The sequence below is a fragment of the Coccinella septempunctata genome, chromosome 3 (genome assembly GCF_907165205.1).
Source record: "Coccinella septempunctata chromosome 3, icCocSept1.1, whole genome shotgun sequence".
Lineage (NCBI taxonomy): Eukaryota > Metazoa > Arthropoda > Insecta > Coleoptera > Coccinellidae > Coccinella > Coccinella septempunctata.
Window position 1 is genome coordinate 14388685 of NC_058191.1, and position 21336 is coordinate 14410020.

General features: G+C 36.3%; 1 protein-coding gene across 2 annotated transcripts; it reads right to left on the reverse strand.

Moving 5' to 3' along the window:
• Positions 1-2812: 2812 nt before the first annotated feature.
• LOC123309378 (neurotactin) lies at positions 2813-21058 on the reverse strand. Of its 2 annotated transcripts, none has more exons than XM_044892467.1 (6): positions 20865-21058; positions 19972-20245; positions 19711-19855; positions 19392-19655; positions 19197-19335; positions 2813-5751 (listed from the first exon to the last, which is right to left on the reverse strand). In XM_044892467.1, the coding sequence occupies exons 2-6, from the start codon at positions 20185-20187 to the stop codon at positions 4341-4343; spliced, it is 2175 nt and encodes a 724-aa protein (XP_044748402.1). In that variant the 5' UTR covers positions 20188-20245; positions 20865-21058; the 3' UTR covers positions 2813-4340. The 2 variants fall into 2 exon arrangements, with proteins under 2 accessions (XP_044748402.1, XP_044748401.1); XM_044892466.1 differs by having other exon boundaries at positions 19972-20189; positions 20865-21057.
• Between the last annotated feature and the right edge of the window lie 278 nt (positions 21059-21336).

Genomic DNA, 21336 nt, shown 5'->3' on the forward strand with positions numbered 1-21336 from the left:
CCTACCAAATGGAGGAGAAGAAGATATATGCCGTAATCAGGCATTTACCAATCGACGCTGATCTTGCGTTGATTAAGGACGACCTGATATTCCAGGGAATATCAGACGCTGGGGTGTCCAGAATAACATCGAACAAGACGAAGAAGCCCATACCTCTCTACCTGGTTAAAACCCAGAAAAAGGAAATCTTCGAAGTGAAGCGACTCTACAACCTCTGTATTGCGGTTGAACATAAAAAGAGGCTTGAAAGTCCAAGCCAGTGCTTTAGGTGCCAAAGGTACGGACATTCACAAAACAAATGCTCCTTCCTGTGGAGATGCGTGAAGTGCTCAGGAAGCCATAGCAGCAATGACTGCACACTCACCAGGAAAGGTGAAGAGAGAAATGCCACATGCGTCTTATGTGGAGAGTAGCGGAGACCAAACCTACAGAACAGGAAATGAAGAGGGAGACAAAACCCGTTCAGAAAAAAAAAGAACAGAAGAAGCTTACAATGAAACAGGCTGTGAACAGTCAACAGGAGAAGGAAAAGATATCTGAATCAGCCGATGATTTAGATATCTTCACGGAAAAAATTTTCAACAAGATAATGTTGAAAATTGAGAGGGAAATGGAAAAAAAAAACTCCAAGCATTATTTAGTAAACTGAATTAACGGACCTTAGGATATTAGGAAGAAATCCCTCAAGATAATATCGAGAAACATAAACGGAATCAACACTCGGAAAGCCGAGATAGATGAAATATTATCAGAGAGACAACCTGATATTATAGTCCTACAGGAAACAAGAATAAACAGACGACTGAATTTCATGAATTATGAAACGTATAGATGTGACAGAATTACAAACACGGGAGGAGGAGGAGTAGCAATATTGGTGAAAACAGATCTGAAACACTACTTCAAAAGTATCCGACGAAACACAAGGAGAAACAGAAACAGTGACGATTGTTGCCGAATTAAATCGTCAAAGAGTCGAAATTACCTCGGCATATAAGCGACCACCAAACAATTTATTGGAAGAGGAGATAAACAACCCGAAAATCTGCATCGGAGATTTCAACTTTAAATCCCCATTATGGAACAGCAAAGCAGAGAATAGAAATGGCAAAAAACTCAAGGATTTCGCCGCAAAACAAAATGCCATAGTGATTGGACCAGAATTACCGACATATCTTGCTTTTGGTATAGGAATACCAGATGTAATAGATATCGCGATATTGAAAAAAATATAACTCAAGAATTGGAGAAGAACCAAGGGAAAAACCGATGGAAATAAGAGAATATACCAATTGAGTTAAATACAGCCATTTAATACAATCGGAATTAACAGAAATTCCAGGCTGAAGGACTTTGGTCGATGGCCTTTGACTGTGGTCATAAATTCCAACAATAAGCACTCCAGAGGATCTGGAATGTGCGGTTGATAAACTGGAAGAGATTATATTTGAAGCTTACGAAAAAAGCACGAGAAGAGTAAAGAGACCAGCACCAAGTCATCCGCATGGCGATACGCCTAAAGAAGTAAAAGATCTTATACGAGAAAATCGAAGACTCAGAAGAATATATCGGATGAATAAAAATGATCTGAATAGAAGGAACCTCAACCGCCATAGCCAAGTTCTGAAGAATGCCCTGATAGATCTAAGAACGAGCAGATGGAACAAAAGAGTTCAAGAACTGAACACTCTGCATGGAGAAGGCAAAAAAGGCTACGGGGAGAAAATAATAAATATCCACCGCTACACGGAGAAAAGGGGATGGCGTATACCAACACTGATAAGGCAGATGCATTGGCGGACTCGATCGAACGAGAATCTAGAATAACAAACTGGATGTTGACGGCGAAGAAATCGACTGGAAAAATGAAGCCAAATATTTAGGAATAACGCTTGATACAGGACTTACTTGGAAAAGTATCAAACAAGCAATCGATAAAACGAAAGCGGCGATGAATAGACTCTACCCTCTGATAGGAAGAAGCCACATGTCGAACGAGACAAAATTGAAGATAATCAAAGCCGTTGCCAGGTCTCAACTGATTTATAGCAAAGAGTATCAAGAGTTGATACTCTTTGCTTATAGATCAGTTGCCTGGGGTTTCGCGGCAAAGAGCCACATCAAAAGAAAACAAGCTGCTACGATGTGCAATAGATGCACCTTGGTTTGTCAGGAATAGACAAATTTATAGGGACCTAAAATGGGAAACCATAACGGAATTCATGAACAGAAAAGCAGAGAAATTATTCGAAACAGCGAAAAACCATCCGAATCAGGAACTCAGAAGACTAGTGGACTACGATCCAGAAGAAGACAAAAGGAGAATGCGAATTTACCGAAGGAGACCAAGAGATCAATTAAAAAGAAATGAAAATAACAACAGAAACTTATTGAAAAATTCAATAAAGTGTTAATCCAATAGAGGATAAACACATAAATCCCAGCACGATAGTGTGCGAGAAGAATACCGACTAAGAGATGAACGGTTTATAGGCAAATGCCCGGAACCAAAATTCAAGAAGCAGTTAAGGGTTTTTAGTGGGTCTCGAGCTCGGGAGAGTGAGGAACCCCACACTTGTTCCCCCTCAGGAGAGGCTGGTTCGTCTGACTTGGAGATTTTCCCCCTGCTACACCAAAAAAAAAAAGATGTTGGTATTATCACTTATCTAAAGAATATGGTGTTCGGAAGTAGAGGAACGTTTGAGGAGGTACTTTCTCCAGAATTCAAAATTTCTCTGCATGCCGATAAAAGAATTTTAGCTTCAATTCATTCTCAGACCCATGAACCATCTTCACTAATATTAAAGACCAATTTAATAATTCGATATTTAATAAAATATACAGTACAAACATCAGTGTTGAATCCAAATTTCAAAACAAAATGAGCAATAAGTTTCACTGAAATCACATTTTATGAGGAGTTTAAATGAAGTAACACTCTTTTTCAATAGAAGAGTTTCCCAGCTTTTTACAATTTGATAATATAGAGGGTTTTGTGCCTAAAGGGCGTATCCACAAAGTTACCGAGGTTATGGATAAGCCCTTCTGGCACGAAACCCTCGATATGAAAATTCAATGGTTCTCATAATTCTTCTTTTGGGACGGCACATTTCACATTTTTGAAAAGTTTCAGTTCTTGAGATCATGAGTACATAATAATCGAAAAATGTAAAATTCGCCTGACAAAATTTACACATGGTATAAACAGCAGCTATAATAAAAAACTGATTTTGTCTGTATCACACTGGAAAGATAACTATTTAATATCGGTATTGAATAAATAGAGAAAAAAAGATATACTGGTAAATAACATGCACAGCTTCAAAAGCTTATTATCTAATACTACATACACTCAAATTGGTTAGAATATTATGAACTACCTAGTTTTTGGCATTACATTCAACTCAAAAATCTTGTCAAAAATAAATATTTTGTATAAGAATAAAAAATCGAGATCATATATACCAGTCATGTTACGGAAATAATCTCACGAGATGCAGTCTTAACATTTTCAATCCTAAATAAATAAACATTTCAGATTAAAATTCAACCAGGGCAAATCACAAACTGATTTTTCAAAAGTAGGATTCACCATGAAAAGTTGGTCAGAAAGCAAACATACAAAATGATAGCCGTGGTAGACAGTTGAAACTTCACATTCACAAATTGAGAATGAGTAACAACTTCAACAGAATTTTTGGATATAATAATTGGACTTGAATACGCTATTTATCGTATAACTTATGGATTTCATTATTTAGTACACAGGATGTCCCACAAGGAGTGCCCATTCGAACTTTACGGAGAAATATTTATTGGATATGTTTGAAACTTTGAACAAAGACATTAGGTAGATGAACCTTACTTTTCAAAATATTTGCAATCGGTATACCGATATATTGCTTATCAACTCGCTTATTTCGAATGAAACACATCGTATGTTATTACATTTTCAAATGTATAATCACATTCTGCTTTCTTTTCATGAAACATTCTGTATAGCTATGTTGAGTAGTTTTCGACTTATGCAAAGTTTTTTGAAATAAACTGAAGATGAAGGCTTGAAAGAAACTGTTTATTACTAAGGTGCGCAACATGAATAACTTGGAATCTACTCAACTATAAGAATCGTTACATGAAATGAAGGTAGAATTAGAAAAACAATTAATATAATACGGGATGTTCCATTTGGAATATCTGTAAACTTATAATAGGCACTCTCTACGGGACATACTGTATAGTCAGGCCGATATACAAGAAATAGCGTTGGGAGTATATTTTAAATGCACAAACACTATACAAATATAAAAGATGTATAAATATAAAATGGTAGAAAATTCCTAATCTAGAGCTGCATAAGCGGGTACAAAATTCTTTGTCGTCCAAAAGTCACATTTTGAGTAAGAAGAATTTGGTAGAACATCTTGTCCAACAATGAGTACTTCATGTCCAATATTTTGCTGTTCAATTTTACCGTGCCAAACAAAATGATAGAACAAACCTTGCATCGCAGATACATATCTGCGTTGTTCAGGCGTTTTCGGCTCGTATCTTCCTAATATTGCATCAACATCTGATTCAATATCGGCAAGGTCTTGTTCACCACGTGTTTGTGTAACGACATAAAATGGAACTTTTCGCATAACACTCGATATCGATAGTAACGGACAAACAATGCGAATATCAGATATGATGGTAGTCAAACCTTTAAAATTCATTGGATACATACTAGTAACCTCATTTGTTAAGTTCTTAGTCGCCAAAAGGGACATATTTATATGTTCCTTGACGAGAAACTCTGTCCATTCCTTATTTCTAAAGAGCAATTTTTCAGAATAAGCTGCATGTGCTGTGGATCCAATAACGAGTTGTACTTTCAAGTCTTCATTTGCCAAAACAGTGGCTGGATGTTCTTGTAAAATATCCCCATCTAAAACCAGCCATTCATGAAGTTTGCTAGGATCTTCTTCAGGATGGGGTAAATCGGGCTGTGGTTTCCTCCAAGTGTCTTCAACTGCGTTGAGCAACTTCTCAGCATCCATTTTCCTCAAACACTCAACATTGTCACACTGGATTATTTCAAGGAATTTTCTGTTATTATTTTCAGCATCAGGTCTGGATTTTTTCGGATAAATTGAACTGCCAGAAGATGCCCAAGCCCGGGTAAAATATTCCTGGGGTTTTCTAATACTTGCTAAGGATGTAACCAATGTAGCCCCAGCTCTATACCCAAACAATGTGACTGAATTTGGATCACCTCCAAAATGTTCAATATTCAACTGTACCCATTTCAACGCCTCTAAAATATCTGACAACCCATAGTTTCCGGAACGATGAGGATACTCATCATTACTCAGAATATCTAGAGCCAAAAATCCCAAGACACCGAGTCTAAAGTTGGGACGGACAAATACCACATCTTTGGATCTGGCATATCTGGCTGAAGGCCTCATCTTTCCAGGAGAGTCTCCAATCAAACTTTCAGCCCCAATTAGAACGATTACTGGTAAAGGATTGTCATAGCGTACATATGGAGTTACAACATCGAGGGTCAGGCAATCCTCTGAGCCACTTATTGATCCATTGCTGTGAATCTGAAGACAGTTGTCAGTTGCATTATGAGCTATTAATGTTCCGTTCCAACAATGGTTTATATTATTCAGAGGTTGAGCATATTCGAATCTGAGATTGCCAACGGGAGGCCGAGCATATGGAATTCCTCTAAAAGTGACTGCACTATCCTCAATCAAACTGTAAAAAAAAATTCAGTTAAAATTTCAAAATAACTAGAATATCGATATTGGTTTCAATTTTCAAGAGCGAACTGTCGCTTCAATTGACATCACAATCGGCTGTCGAGAATAGAAAATACGTCCAGACAAAATATACATTCAAGTTTGCATTAATTTTCAACAAGCCTGATTTCGGTATAGGTCATTAATACATTACTAAAAATACGATGCCAAAATCCACCAACGATAACGCTTGTGCGTTGTTTTTTATCCAAGGTGGAACGTCACACATTATTCAAGTTGCGTTTACTACTCGGTTTACGACCTTGGTCGAATTATCAAAAAATATGGAATATGCATTTAAATTAAATTCACTCGAACTTTCGTCCCCTGAAATCTTATCATCCTGAAATAATATCCGAAACATAATTTCTTCAATTTGTTTTTAATTACTAAAAATTGAATTTAAAAATTCATCGAACGCATCACCATTAGTTGGAACGAATCGTGACGTCAGATACCACGATACATAGACATATTAAAAGAGACCGGTTTTTTGAGTTTTGAGTTGCGTATAAGTGATTTTTCTCAACAATATGGTTCGTTAGTGCGAAATATGTGTAAAGGATGGAAAATCTCATCCGGATTTATACCTCCATTGGTGAGTAATCAACCTGCAGTGTGATGTTGTTTAGTGGCGTCGCATGTGGCAGCAAACATGTATTATGTTAGTATCTTCTTCCAGCAATGACGGCTCGTCAGGGTATGCAGGGTCGGACGGGCCGACCCAAAAATAATCGAGGAATAGAAAATAATTATAATCATTTTATTCTTCAAAACTTATTCCTAATGATCAATTTCGATATTCAAATCTCGATTAATTTCCTAGTATAACGTACTACAACTTATTTCGATCAACATGACGCCCCAGTCGCCCTGAATTAGTTTATTTCGAAGTTCTCTTTCCTTACGCTAAACACGCTAGGACGGCCAGCCGCAGCACTAGTCTAGCGAAACGTTTCAAGTTATGGTACTATACGCACCTACGTCGCACGCAGTTATCACCAACCTGTACAATATATCGTATTACGTCACTGCTAGATACATACACGGTCGGCCAGCACGATTTGGACCTACCTTGCTATGGTTTGGGCGTTTAGTTTTCATTTTTCATATTTATAGATTTCCTCATTGTCTATTCCAAGATATTATATTATCAAATGAATAATTAATCATTAAATATTATGTCTATTTCAGAAAAGAGCGTATTCGTACCGTTTAAGAATATTTTAGTCAATGAAAATATAATATATCCCTAATTTTAGTCAGATTTTTTGATTAAAATAAATAGTTAATTTTTGAAAAAGGGTATTCGTACCTTATAAGAGTAGTTCAGTAATTTTTTGACCATAAAAATTCGTAATTCCTAGTGAATTTATAAGGGCACGGTGATTTCGAAGCTTCTTGAATACCCGTAAGATCGACCGGCCGATTCTCGGAGTGGGGATATAAGAATCGCATCCGCATCGCTGTTCCCATATTATGAATTGAATTAGGTTAGTGTCGTAGAATAAGAGAAAGGGGTGCACGTGTTTATTAGGTTTCTTCGTTTCATTTCGTAAATTTTGATAATCTGAGAGGATTCTAATTTTCTTGGATTGTTGAATAATTGGAGTAGTAGCAAATCTAAACAAACTTTGCATCCTGTCACAAGATCATGTGACAGTACAAGGAAGAATGGTGAAATAAAGAAAGGAAAAATTAGTACATTATCACTCAAAATCAAAATTGGAGATGTGTTAAAATTTTGATTCGTATTGACGTTGATGTTTTGTGTTGTAATAAATTTGTTATCGGTATTTACAGAAAGACCCCGAAGAATAAAGCTTCTTCAAAAGCTTGGCAAAGTAGTGTAGTACATTCTCTCTCCAAAAACAAGCCTATTTATCGCATTGAAAATGAAACTTTTATACACTGCGGTTGTAAAAAAAAACAGACTATATATACAGGGTGGGGCATAAGTATGGAATAAAATTAATGTTTCTTTAATATTAATCAACCACTCAAAATGAAGACGCTGAAACCCACCAATTGCTTTTCAATTACCTTTTTCTTCTATCAATTAAGAGTTTCTCAACCAATAACTTAACATCAATGATGCTGAAAAACAAGTCAATTGAGTTCTGATTGCACTTATTTTTGGGAAATGCAATTGAATATTTTTCTTCCACCAGTTAGCCGCAACCCCATCCAACTTATCTTTAGAAACTTAATTGACAAAAAATTTCCAGTTATTGGTTGAAAAAATAGATATTAATTTTATTCCAGGATATTCCCCTGTATATCTTGGGTCTAGCCGACCCACACCTTATGGGCACGAGCCGTCACTGTCTTCCGGGCTTCCATTTAATATGAAAAAAAGACAAATTTGGACTTCCCTTTCAGGATGGACAAGCATTTTTTGCTCAAAGATCATGTTGTATTCAGTGCTCGTCAAAATTATGGAACAAATGCATTTTCACAGAAGAAAAATATTTGGCAACAAAATCCTGAAACAGGTCAATTTTTGTTTAACTTTTACCAAATTTTTATGCATTTTTGAAGATTTTTTGTTGCACCCCCCATCAAGCCTCTAAATTTTTTGAATAGTTAGTCATGTGGGTCATGTGATACTTTTTTGGCAAGGTCCTTTTATCTTCCTTACAGGCGTGCAGAAATGTTCAAGAAAGAAACATTTTTTTTTGATAAATTAGTTCAAAGAGGTTTTCAGTATGTGCACTTTGTCATGGCTCATTTACTTTGAGACGATGCACACTTCTAATGAAAGTATGTGGAAGGAAATTAAATCATTGGGTATCGTAAATAAATCACATGTTGATATCGAACAGAAAATATGTGAACCCCAATGAAATAAATAATTACTTTCTGAGTTTTGGGAATGGTGGTAGTGACCCCTAAGTTAAAGATTTCTGATAGTATTCGAATTCCTCGGTACTTGATGATGGCTCGATATACACAACGAGTGTGACAAAGATAAAACATCGGACCTCCTTGTGGCCTTTCTATCGGCAACGCCGCAAAGAAAACTTACGTCAATCAAATCAGAATTATCATGGGCGTGCAGTATTTCATTTATACCTATTCAAAGCAGTAATGTTTCATGCAAGACTAGCTCAAACCAGCGGGTTAATGATTATAATCGATAAATATAATAATAATAATAACCGGGGTTCACCTCGGAGATTGAGGATTGATTCAGAAGAATCTGATCAAAGCGATTAATACCTACGCTAGCGGCTCAATTATTTGAGTCAATATGTCAGAATATCTATCTCCTAAGGGAGAACATTCTTTAAATAATGCAAACATGTGTAGTGTTCTATCTTACCAGTTAAAGTCCCATCATAAATGTGAACATCGAGAATTGCATTATTTTTGATGGCGCAAAAAACATTGAAACTCCAGGTCTCTTGAAAGTTCCATTGTCTGAAGTGGTGGTTGTTCTCTTCATCCCAATAATGACTGTTATGCCTATTGAAAGAACCATTCTTTGTGAATGTAGATTCACCTGTCCAAATTATACAGTCCAAAAAGTTTTCATTCTCTTGAAATCGAATCATCATAGCTTCGCAAAACTCTGTTCTCCTGACGAAATCAGTTTCCTTCAAATGCTGTACCCTATTGAATTTATATGGGTGCATTTTATGTTTTTTTAATATTCTCCAAACACTCGATTGAGATAATCCCAGATCAATCTCGGCATCTTTGAGAGAATTTTGAGGATTCACACGAAAATATGCAAGAACTGTAATTTCGTTGTTCTCATCTTCTACTACACTTTTTTCTCTGTGTATAGTTTTCTTAACGAAAGATCCGACATTTCTCTAGTTTGTCATGGTTCTGTTAATGGTATCTCTCGTTGGTCTGGGTCGGTCAGGAAACCTCTCAATGAACAGTCGAATCGTTCTATCTACAACTTTATTACATTCTCCATGAAGTAGAATGAGATTTAAATAATCTTCATTGGTAAAATTAGGCATAGTGATCGATTTTATAACTTAATACGAATTATCACCAAATTAATAGTAAACACAAAATGCTACTGAATAAAGAGGAATTTGGCAGATGTAATTAATGATATCTATCATTAAAAAAAAAGTAAAACATGGTAAGTTTTTGCATATGGTTCATAATGAATTATTTATTTATCACTGGAGAGAAAACCGATGGCCGATTAGTTGAAATAAAGAGGTTTCCGATACAAATTCGAATCAAAATTCGCCATCTATTTAGGAACAACCTGTTACTTTTTTCTCTTGCATATTATGGTAGTAAAATCTAAAACATGGTTTAAGTAAAAGTTCCTGAAAATGTCATCTTTTTGGCGTGAAGGGAAAAGAAATAGCTGAAAATTCAAGAGGAAAAACAGTTTTTTGTGAATAACTCAGAAAATATCCACTTTAGGGCAAGGGTGTGCTGCATACACTCACATTATTTTTTAACGTAGATTCAATATCTGCCATAAAAAAATGGGGTTCTAATTTGAAAAAATTGATTTTTCACGATTTTGTCATCCCTAACTTTGAAAGCGATTGTTTCACCCCCTGTATCATGAATCGCGATTTCGATTTTTAAAGTGGATACATCAATCTTACATCTTGAAAAATCCCAAAAATGAAAATTTTCCATCCAAAAACCTCGAAGTTATTCTTGTTTCAGCGGAGCTCTATTTTCGATTTTTTTTCTCGAATTTTCCCGCTCAGAGAGAATTTTCCAACCAAAACGGAAAAATGTTACATCAAAATAACTTGAAATTTTCTAAGGAATCTATTTCTGCACTAAAAAAATGGTGTTCTAATTTGAAAAACGGAAGTTGACGTCATTTCCGGAAAAACCGGAGGTGCTCATGCCTTGAAAATATTTTAGATTTCATCAGCATCGTGAAATACTTATAAGTGCTGAATTCCATGAAAATACGTTCAGTAGTTTCCCGTATAAATATGGGTGAGGTTTCTCGTGAAAGACCCTGTATAGGCGCCGAAAACATTCCCGTGCCTTCGCGATCGTTCCAGAACCTAGCGACCGCTCTGGTTCTCGAAAGGTCCGACCGCAAGGGCCGGACTGGTTACAATACCAACGCAGGCCAAAGTTACTAAGGGAGTGCCTTCAAATCTCCAAACTACAAAACCCTTCTACAACAGAAAGATTCACAGCTGCCGTCAAAGAGTGTCTAACACCACCGGATTATAACGACGACATTGAAAGTCATTGGCTCCGCTTCAAATAATCTCTTTCAAAAACAACCAAAGAAATACTGGGCACAGAACGCTCTCGAAAATCCCCAGACTGGTTCGCCGACAACGAAACTCATAGCGCACCCCCTTTGGAGGCAAAACACAAAGCAATGAAAACAGCAATTAACAAGCCTGGCGATGTCGCAGCCCAAAACAGTCTTATAAACATAAAACGCGAGGTCCGTCAAGAAATAAGGAAAATCAAGGATAGCTGGTGGAGAGAAAAAGCAAGGGAAATTCAAGCTTACGCCGAAAACGACTACAGGCGTTTTTTCGAAGCTATTGGAACTGTTTATGATCCAAGCAGAAAAGCTAACTTTCCTATAAGAGATGCTCATTGAGCTTTCCCAACTGATGATAGAAAAATTCTCGAAAGATGGAAGGAGCATTACTCCCAGGTCTTGAATCAAAATAACGACTCCGATTTATCCATTTTAGACTGGCTCCCCGCATAAAGTCCGATGACATCGCTTGAAGACGAAATCTCAATGTCGGAAATAATAAGTGCGATAAAAGATATGAAAAATAATAAGTCACCTGGTATAGACAGCCTTCCAGCGGAGATATTCAAGGCTCTGGATGAAGATATAGTCAATAGTCTCCTTACACTATTCCGCAAGATCTGGGAACAAGGGGAAGTGACACAAGACTTCAGAGACGCTTTAGTTATCAACCTCTCCGTCTGTTCCGATATTCTTGAACAGTACTGTCAGTATTTCAGAAACGATGCCTATTGGCCCAGTCGTTCGAGTTCTATTGTTATTCGATTGCGGGCCAGTAAAACCAGCAATATCGGAACAGGCCCTCTATAAGAACAAAGGCGATACGTCCAATTGCAACAATTACATTACGTTGCTTAGTGTGGCCAGGAGGCTAGTATAGGCGGTTTAAAGATATACTGCATCAATCCCTAAAATCAGTTGATCATAACTGGGAACAACTAGCGTTAGACAGGTCACAGTGGAGGTCTTTGGTACACAGTTATAATGGAGACTTGTAAAGAATACAGCGGCGGCCAGATCTGGTTGGTAACTATTCATGCCCGAAGTATGGAAGGCTCTGTAGATCGCGGCTGGGTCTCTTCAGTCACAGGAGGGTACCGATATTTTTTTTTCAATCTTTATGTCGGTTTATTCTCGGTAACGGGACACAGCAATGAATTAATGAAAAAAAAAATGGTAACACATGGAGAGTCGCTGCATTTGGTGCATTTAAAGAAATGCATATGCGTGAAAACGGTCAATGAATAAAATATGGACATACTTTGTCTGTACACTTCTTCAATGTGAAATTAGTTTTGCAAGTATTTATTGACAGCATTGTAGGACCCACAGTATGTTTGTCGTCTTATAAGGACACCTCAGTTTTCATATACGAATGTAGTTGATGTGAAAACACCCCTAAAAGGACAGAGACTGTGAAACCCCTTCAAAGAACCAGAACCATTTTTGACTTTCTGTACAATTTTCTGACATGCTTGAAAAAATCGAAACAAAGTGAAGGGCAGAAGTCAACAAAAGAAACGCATGATGCAATTTAGCACACAACAAATGTTTCAACTAAAATTTCTCCAGTGTTTAGATGTTGAAAATTTCAATTACTTACTGTTGGGAAAATTTCAACTACTCACTGTTGCTGTGCTACATTCACCTTTTCTTTCTGGGAAAAACCAATTGGGAAATTGAGGACCTCCCATCATCTGATTCCCATACCCGTTTGAGTAATCCATTTCCCACAACCAGGGAATCCCATTGTGCCCACATTGCCTTGAAGATAGGATCTCTATGTGAAATATTTCTCCAAGAGGGTCTATCAGATCCGTTCTCTTTCCAAAGTAGAAAGTCCCTTATGCTTTGGTCGGTTTCTTGCTCCTGTCTCATGTGTTCGGTAGTCCAGTTGTCCTCAGGTATCACTGTCGTTCGTCTTACATCGGCAACTCCCTCATGGCGTTCAATACGCTGGCAATGTTCACAGGATTCTGAACATGGTCTTGTCAAAATGGATTCTTCACCTCCAAATTTCATGGTTCTCTGTTCACCATTAAAAGAAAATCCATAATCATATATCAAATCCATCCCAAGAATGAATTCGTCTTCTATTTCAGCTAGAAAGACCGTCTTCATAATTCTTAGTCTTCCGAGTGTTAATGTGATATCGGCCTCACCTCGAATCAGTGCATTCTCTCCGGTGACTGTTCGTATAACGAAATTGGATGTGGGTGGTCTTACTGTGCTTGGTTCAAGGATACCGCTGCGGACCAGGTATACTGATGCACCAGTGTCTACAGTGCATATTACGTCTTTTTGGTTGACCTTTTCTCTGATGATCAGACTCTCGGTAGTTCTTCTAATCCTATCGACTTGGATGATCCTGGGGGCTTCGTTATCACTAGCCAGTATGCGCCCCGATATGCTGGCTAATTCAAGATTTCCTGGTACCTGTTGGAAGACTCTCTAGATATTCCTGTCCTCGCAGGTGAGTATGATCGTGAAGGTGTTCTGGTAGGTGATGACGAGCGAGGTGGTACCCTCACTCTGCAGTCCCTCTTGAAATGTCCGCTCCTCCCACATCTGAAGCAATTTCTTCTTGGTTGACTGGCGACACTACTATATCTGGATTCCATTTTTTCTAATATTTTGAGCACCTGTGATATACTCCCGCTCAGATTATCTTCCTGAGGCGGCTCTTCGATTGATACCGTTCTCATTTTGGGCCTTGCAGAGAAATTGAAGGCCGCTTCCACTTCCAATGAGCGAACTAGAGCTTCACTACATCTTTTAAAACTTGTCAATCTCAAAGTCCTCTGTATTTCGATGTCTTTCAAGCCATCAATGAATGTTTGCACCGCCAGTTGTTCTTTGAAACCCTCCGGGGCTTCTGGATAGACGAACTGGACGTCGGCTTCAAATTCCTGCAGGCTCTCATTAGATTTCTGTACTCGTGTTTTAAGCTGTGTCCTATAGAGTTGTTCCCGATGTTGATTACCATACCTCAACTCTAAAGCCGCGATGGGATCACCATACTTGCGATGTTGGTCATCTGAGATAGTCTGCAATGTTGCAAGTGCAGGTCCTCTCAAAGCCACTATGAGTGCAGTAGCCTTCTCCTGATCGCTCCATCCATTGGCTGCTGCCACCGCTTCGAACTGTTTATGGTACAGGGACCATGGTGATTGACCATCATAAATCGGTGGTTTGAGATAATTATTTGATGTGGCAACCCTGTTACACTGCTCTTGTATTTTCAGTGATGCGATTTTCTTCTCTAGTTCTTCTCGCACCGCACTAACTTCTTGTGTTATTTTTCCCTCCATTCCTTTCACCGTTTTCCAAACTATATCGATTTCTTCCTTCACATCTTCTAGTACCGCACTGATTTCTTCCTTTAGGCATACAATTATTCCTTCGGTTTTCTGAAAAATCTGTTCAAGAAATATTTTTTGTTGTTCTCGTTGTTCTTTCTCCTCTTGTTTTTCTAATTCACGTCGTTCCTCTTCTTTCTGCCGTCGTTCTTCATCTTTCTGTCGACGATCCTCTCCCTCTTGTTTTTCTTTCTGACGACGTTCCTCTTCCTCTTGCTTTTCTCTCAACATTCGACTTTCTGGCTCAGCAAACTGCTGTTTGATCATTTCCATTACGGCCTCCATGTGATCGTTGTTTGTACTCCGTGTATTTACCATCAATTATTCGAAATATCCCACTTCTGACACCAACTGTTACGAAACTGGGGTTCGTTTTCAGTTAAAAATGTTAATTAACAATTCCAAACGATCCTTTATTTATACAGAACACTACAATACCAATTCGTCTATTTTCCTTTGTCACACTTTTTTTTAGAACTGTCTCCTTGACTGTCATGGCAACTTATATTCAATTCTTAACAATATTAAACAAGTATTTGAAATGAAGAGCAAACTGCGAATACAAAATGTGATTCCACTGATTATAAAATTCAAGGCTTTTGGTAACACTTCAATTACTAAAGAAGAAATATCAGCGTTTACTTTGAAAAAATTTTTGTTAAAAAAAAGTATATCTAAATCGATTTAATCGATCAATATATTTCGACATTTCCACGTTGCGTAAGTAAGACTACCTATGCTTTTCATGGCCTTGTGTTGTAGTAAAGTAGTGACCGAGCACAAGACCAGCAAGCTTGGCGTTTCCGTTGATGTAGTGGCAGGATCGATCGAACTCTCGAGAATCTCTAGATTTTCTAGATTTCTAGTGTGGTTATGAGCATAGATTAACTTAAAAATTTGAATAAACCAAATTAGGTTTGTTCGTAGAGTGGTTTACAATGATTGTAAACTATACAGACCAAGCGCAATTCCATTTTAGCCTATCTAAAATCCATTTGCGCTTGCTCTGTATAGTTTACAACCGTTGTGAACCACTCTACGAACAAGCCTATTATTCTAAAATTGATGGTTAGGTGTTGCTGAAAGCAGATCATAACCACTCGTGAATGATCGCGATCTACTGAGTTCGGCACGAATAACGTCAGTTTTACCTAACTTTTCAGGCAACTTATTGGAGCGGACTTTAAATTTTGAGGAATCGCCTAATTCTAATTCTTTTGCACCAACCTCAATTCTGATTAACTTAGTTTCGAATATTGTCGGCAAAGCTGAGGAAAAAGTTCGAAAGATCACGTTCAAAGATTATAGAGTAGAAAGACAGGAAACGAAGCGACTAGAGTGATGCGAGTGCCATCTGTGTTTCAAATGTGTTTTTAAGGCCCTAAGACTGGTTAAAATTTTAATTCGAGGGACATATGAAATTTTGCGAGATGTCAGAGTCATATGGCCATTTTGATCAAACAGGTTTTGAATGTTTTGATTCTCGTATCCATAGACAACCTCGTATCGCCTTTTGTTTTTCAAGCCCGTTCTAGTTGCTGATTATTGAAATTTGTGTCTAATTTCTTGGCGAAAACCTCAAAATATCGTTCGAAATTTATTGTATAGTGAAGAACTGTGGATCAAATAAAACGAATTTTACTAAGGAAAATGGGAATGTAAGTATTAAAACTGGTAACATGTGACTCGGTCATTCATTGATTTTTATTTTCAGTGCTACGAAGTGGATAAAATTTTCAGGGCGTAGAGGCCTGCAAACACTACTGACTACACCATGTGCAATGAACATTTTACTGCAAGTCGATTGAGAACTGTTCATCCACGTAAATTGTTGTATGCAGGAAGCATCCCTCGCATGAAGGGCTCATTTAGGGGAAATTATGACTTTTATGAGTCCATTCAAAGATTCTCAATTGCCTTCAATATATTCAGAAATGCAAAAGTTTTATGGATTTCGATTTGGGAATCGGGTGATTGTCAAATTGTCGTTTGGAAAGTTAAAGTTTTATGAAACCTTCTGTGAGTGTTTTATTCATTCGTCAATCAATTTGTATATTGTGCCATAAAGAGACCATACCATGAAGAAATCATAAAAAAGCATGAAGAAATTATACTGACGGGCTTGAATACAGGTCTTGTATACCTCTGTAAGGTTTTTTCAATTGTGGTTCTGAAAATTTTGTAAATAATATGTAAGTAACGGAAATGTGTATCCTATGACGGTAAATTGAATATTCGTTCATATCAATTTCTAATATAAATTGTACAAATTCAATTTGTAAATTTTTTATAGATTGCAAATAAAAATTTATCACATCCAACAGAGTATTCAATTGATACCAATCGATTCCAAACAATGTTCAGATGAAAACTAACATCCTGGTTACAAAACAAAACCATCCTCTTGTTTTATCGCTCAGGATGTTTGTTTTCCGATCTCAACAAGGTCAATATTGAAATTCAATACAAGGAATAGAATTCGAATTTCGCGCCCCTCAATTATAAAACAGAAAAGTGTTATTTAACAGTTTTTCTGTATTGATAATATGTTTTCAGCGCCATCTCATTGTCAAATGTGTTTTCACTGGCCAAAATGTTGTCGGTTTTTAGTACTAGCGATATGAGGGCGTTTCCTATCTTTCTACTCTATAATCTTTGATCACGTTATGATGGAAACGTTTCCGTGGAAACATAATCTAACTTCAAACCAAAGATTATAGAGTAGAAAGATGGGAAACGAAGCGACTAAAGTGATGTGAGCGCCATCTGTGTGTCAAGCGTGTTTATTGCTGATTATTGAAGTTTTTTTCTCATTTCTTGTTGAAAACACTGAAAAATCGTTCGAAAATTATTGAATAGTGAAGAACTGCGCATCCAATTATAAAATGGATTTTCCGAAATTAAGTTTTTTACTCAACTAGCAAGATTCTTGCAACTCTTTGGGACCTCAAGAAAACAAAATCAGATTTCACCTAACATTGGATAAATCGATACATAGCCTCATTGTACATAAAAGCATAAGTTGCAAATAAATACTGGGTATGCCATTTTGAACAAGTATTAGGCTGTCTCCAATATAATCGGAAGTTACAGACATGAAAAGATTTTAGGGAGGAATTTCATTGTCTAAAACTCCAACATGCAAATTTTCAGCATGAAATTATAAGTTCTCCATAAACATAGGCCTGTGCTTATACCCAGTACTAATGTGAAGTCTGCAACTCAAAATCTTACTGAGTAGTCTATTAACAACATTGTTTTAGATTTTCCACAGCCTCCAAATACATCAATAATTCTTGCAGCAAGTATAGTAGAAGCAAACACTTTTCTCAACATTTAACAACATTTAGATGATTTCATCCAAACAAATGAAGGTTAAATATATAAATTAGGGAGGCCCTTTAACTCATCACAACAATGATTATGATTAACACATTGACTGCCAAGCTCTTTTTCATTAAAACCCTGGCTTGACGCCCCAGTGGCCAAATTGCATGCTTTTTATGTCCTCTGTGCGAATCATAGCCACTGTAATGTACTTTTTATGAAGCTCTTATACTTCATTCAATTTTATTTTAGCAGTCGGTTGGCCTTGGAAATTTGGCACATTTCACTCTGTATAGTACGAAAATGTGGGGTTATGAAGCTTGTCAAAACATTTTTGGGTTTTGAATCAACGCTATGTTGACGGTTCTACGTAAAAGTTTCTGTTATTACGTATTTTATCACTATGTCGAATCTTTTCGAAAATATGTGACGAACATAATTGAAGTTTATACAAACTGATTGAAGGCATACCAAATCCAGTTATTTGCATGGAAAATACAAGAGATCGGTATAATATCATAATATGCACTAGCTTGAGGAGAGTTTAATGCTCGTTATCATCTTTTGCTAAAGTTTGAATACGTTACATCAGTTGTAGATTTCAAAAATATTAACCCGAAGATGAAATGCATATGATGCAGTGTTTGGGAATGGGTATCTCTTGAAGGAATTAACAGATAATTACAAGAATGATAAATTCATTCATCTTAATACATTGATGTAATAATAATAATTAGGTATTTATTAGTACCTTAAGACATTTACATTGTATAGGACAAGTCAAATGAAAAATAGAAAAATCCATTTTAGGGAACTTATTCTCCGATTACATTTATCGAAAATCCTGTAGTAAACTTTTCGCATTAATTCACTCAAACATAAAATTCTCAAATGCCACCACTTTTTTGGGTCTCCCAATAGAAGGAAATTCTTTGTCATCCTCTTCATTCCTAATCTTTCTGATTGTGGAAATATCCAGCTGAAATATGAGTCGTTTAGACTCAGATGAAACATTATATAAATTCTCTTACAATGAATATGTTCGCTACCGTCTGATGTATTGTGGATTTTAGAATATCAAGGTATAACTATTCGAATGAGCGGACCTGAATTATAACTAGCTTTTCCTGAAATCCTGTCTCTTTTTTCAATCACTTTTGACGTTTTTGAATTTTCGTAATAAAATTGATATTAGTTGTGGCAACGGCGTTATGACATCAAGTACATTTCATGAGTGCCAACCTAACTTCGTTCTAGTTACAAAAACTTGAGAAAATTATTTCATGGCCAACCGACTGCTAAAATAAATTTGAATGAAGTATATGTATTTTAGTATACATAGTCTATTGCAGGTGTCCTGCTAAAAGGTTTTCCAATAACAAGGTAACTTGTGGTTGGTACCAGGATTGCAGTCAACACGTTAATAAAAACTAGACAAAAAAGAGAAATAGAGTAGATACTCATCAAAGAGATAAAACTCACCCTTCAACCCTCCCACAACTTGTCACCGTCATCACATATTTTCCATCCTTAACTGGGGCTTCACAAATAGTTTTGTCTTGGTAGGAGAATATTACAATCAAAATTATTATCAGAAATAACAAGAAAACTGAAACTCCACCTAGAAAGATCATAGTAAAACAATTCCATTTTTCTGATTGTATAAATTTTACTAACTTATAGCATATTTGTAAGTGATGAAAAACTGTCCAAAACTTGAACTATCAGAAGATGCCTGCTTTTCAACATCCTTTTCTTGAGCTTTTAACTTTTCCTCTGATTTTCCATCACCACTCTTCTCATCTAAAGTTTCTATTGATGCAAGTCCTGCTTGCCCCTGGTTATCTAGATTATTATCAGAATCTTTCTTTAAACCTGGTATCACAGTTCCTATAGAAAGCCTATTTAGGAGAGATTTATGCTTTGTTGATATAGTTTCTCCTAAAATGAAAATTTGAAAGATGAAAATTTTCATAGGCATTTTAGATAAAAGTACCATCATCATTCATCAACTTCGATTTCCTAAATGGGTTTGGTAATTTAACCATTCTTGGCACAGTTCTTTCTTTCAGATCTTCCTTGGTTTTATCCTTTTGATCCCTGAGATCAATTTCCTCCTGTTCATTTTGATCATCATCATCCTATAAGAATAAAAATACAATTTCAGAATACATATTATAACAGTCAATGTGAACTCAACAAATATCATTTGAATTAAGATGTTGTACAATAAATTCAGGTTGAAGTTGAGCATTACCTTACATTTCTCCTTTGATTTGCTCCTGGTAAAAAATCCAGGCATTTGAATACCTCCAATAGGTATTTTTTTTGGTTTCACTTCCATTCCCTCTTTGTTATCAGACTTTATTTTCTTTTCCTTATTTTCAACATTCATAATCTGTTCCATTTCTTCTGCTTCGATTTTCTTCTTGTCATCACTTTTATTATCGGTTTCTTTCAGACCTTCACTCATCACTAATTAAAGTAAAACGAAATATCCAACTTAGATACACAACACACCTGAACTATTACTGTGGATCAAAGATTATAGAGTTAATTAGCTCTAAATTCTTTGGTGTGGATTTTACTTCAGGAGAAAAATACAAAATCTTTAGTAACTCTTATTACAGTAAAATAAGATTTGTGGGCTCCTGTTTACTTTAGCGCCCACCATAGAATTTTGTCATCGATTTTTTCATCAATTTCAAAGAATGCGAATGTTAGCCTCAAGAGAACTCGATGAGTTAACGTTTTCAGTTAGTTTATTCTGAGAAATTTGGGGAATTTATCAATTTTGGATGAAAATATAAATGAATAGTTTTGAGGTTAGGTTAGGATAGTTTAGTTCGGGACATTGAAAAATCATATTTGTACATGAAAATACCATTTTAAAATATTAATGAAACGAACAAACGATTGGATTTAGTTATTAGTTAGCTGAACGGGGAAATTATGACAATTCGATGGATACATTTATATCAAATATTAGTAGTAAACTTTTATCGATTGATGATATATGAAGTTGAGTAAATCCTTCTTCATTATTAATGCAGGAATAAAAAAAATAAATCGATATAAAAAATCTGGTGTTCGCAATGGACGAAGTTAAAAAGGTGTAACGGCTTTTTCCAGAATGCTTAAAGTACTTACTATTGAATAAAAGCTTCAATCAGAAAATAATATTTGTTTCTCAAATATAAGTTAGTTCCCTCACATATAATCCTGGTCAACCAAATATAATCGATTATAGTTATAGATGCTATTCAAATTCAACTCCACTTGATCTTTCTCCAATAAAATATAAAATCATGATAATAATTGTTGACCACAGACAGGGACTCTCTGACCACAGATTACAGACATAGAGGAACCACTTTGCTACCAAAGCCATACATTGAACTCTATGGGGTTCCCATAGAGCAAAGATTATAGAGTTAGAGTAACCTAACTCTATAATCTTTGCCATAGAGTTCAATGAAGCCAGAGACAACTCTGTCTCTGAATGAAGCCATAAAGTAAGTCAATGGGTCTGTTCTGTGAATGAAGCCATATTATCGCGATCAAGGCTGTGGTCCGTAACGCATTGAACTAAAGAAAGAGTTCAATGCGTTCAATGAGTTCA

Coding starts and splice junctions, on each gene's coding strand:
- LOC123309378 (XM_044892466.1), bottom strand. Junction 19,656..19,710: donor GAAGTTGATGAATGATGATG/GTACTTTTATCT, acceptor TTTTCATTTTAG/GAGAAACTATATCAACAAAG. Junction 19,336..19,391: donor CACTTACAAATATGCTATAA/GTTAGTAAAATT, acceptor TGATCTTTCTAG/GTGGAGTTTCAGTTTTCTTG.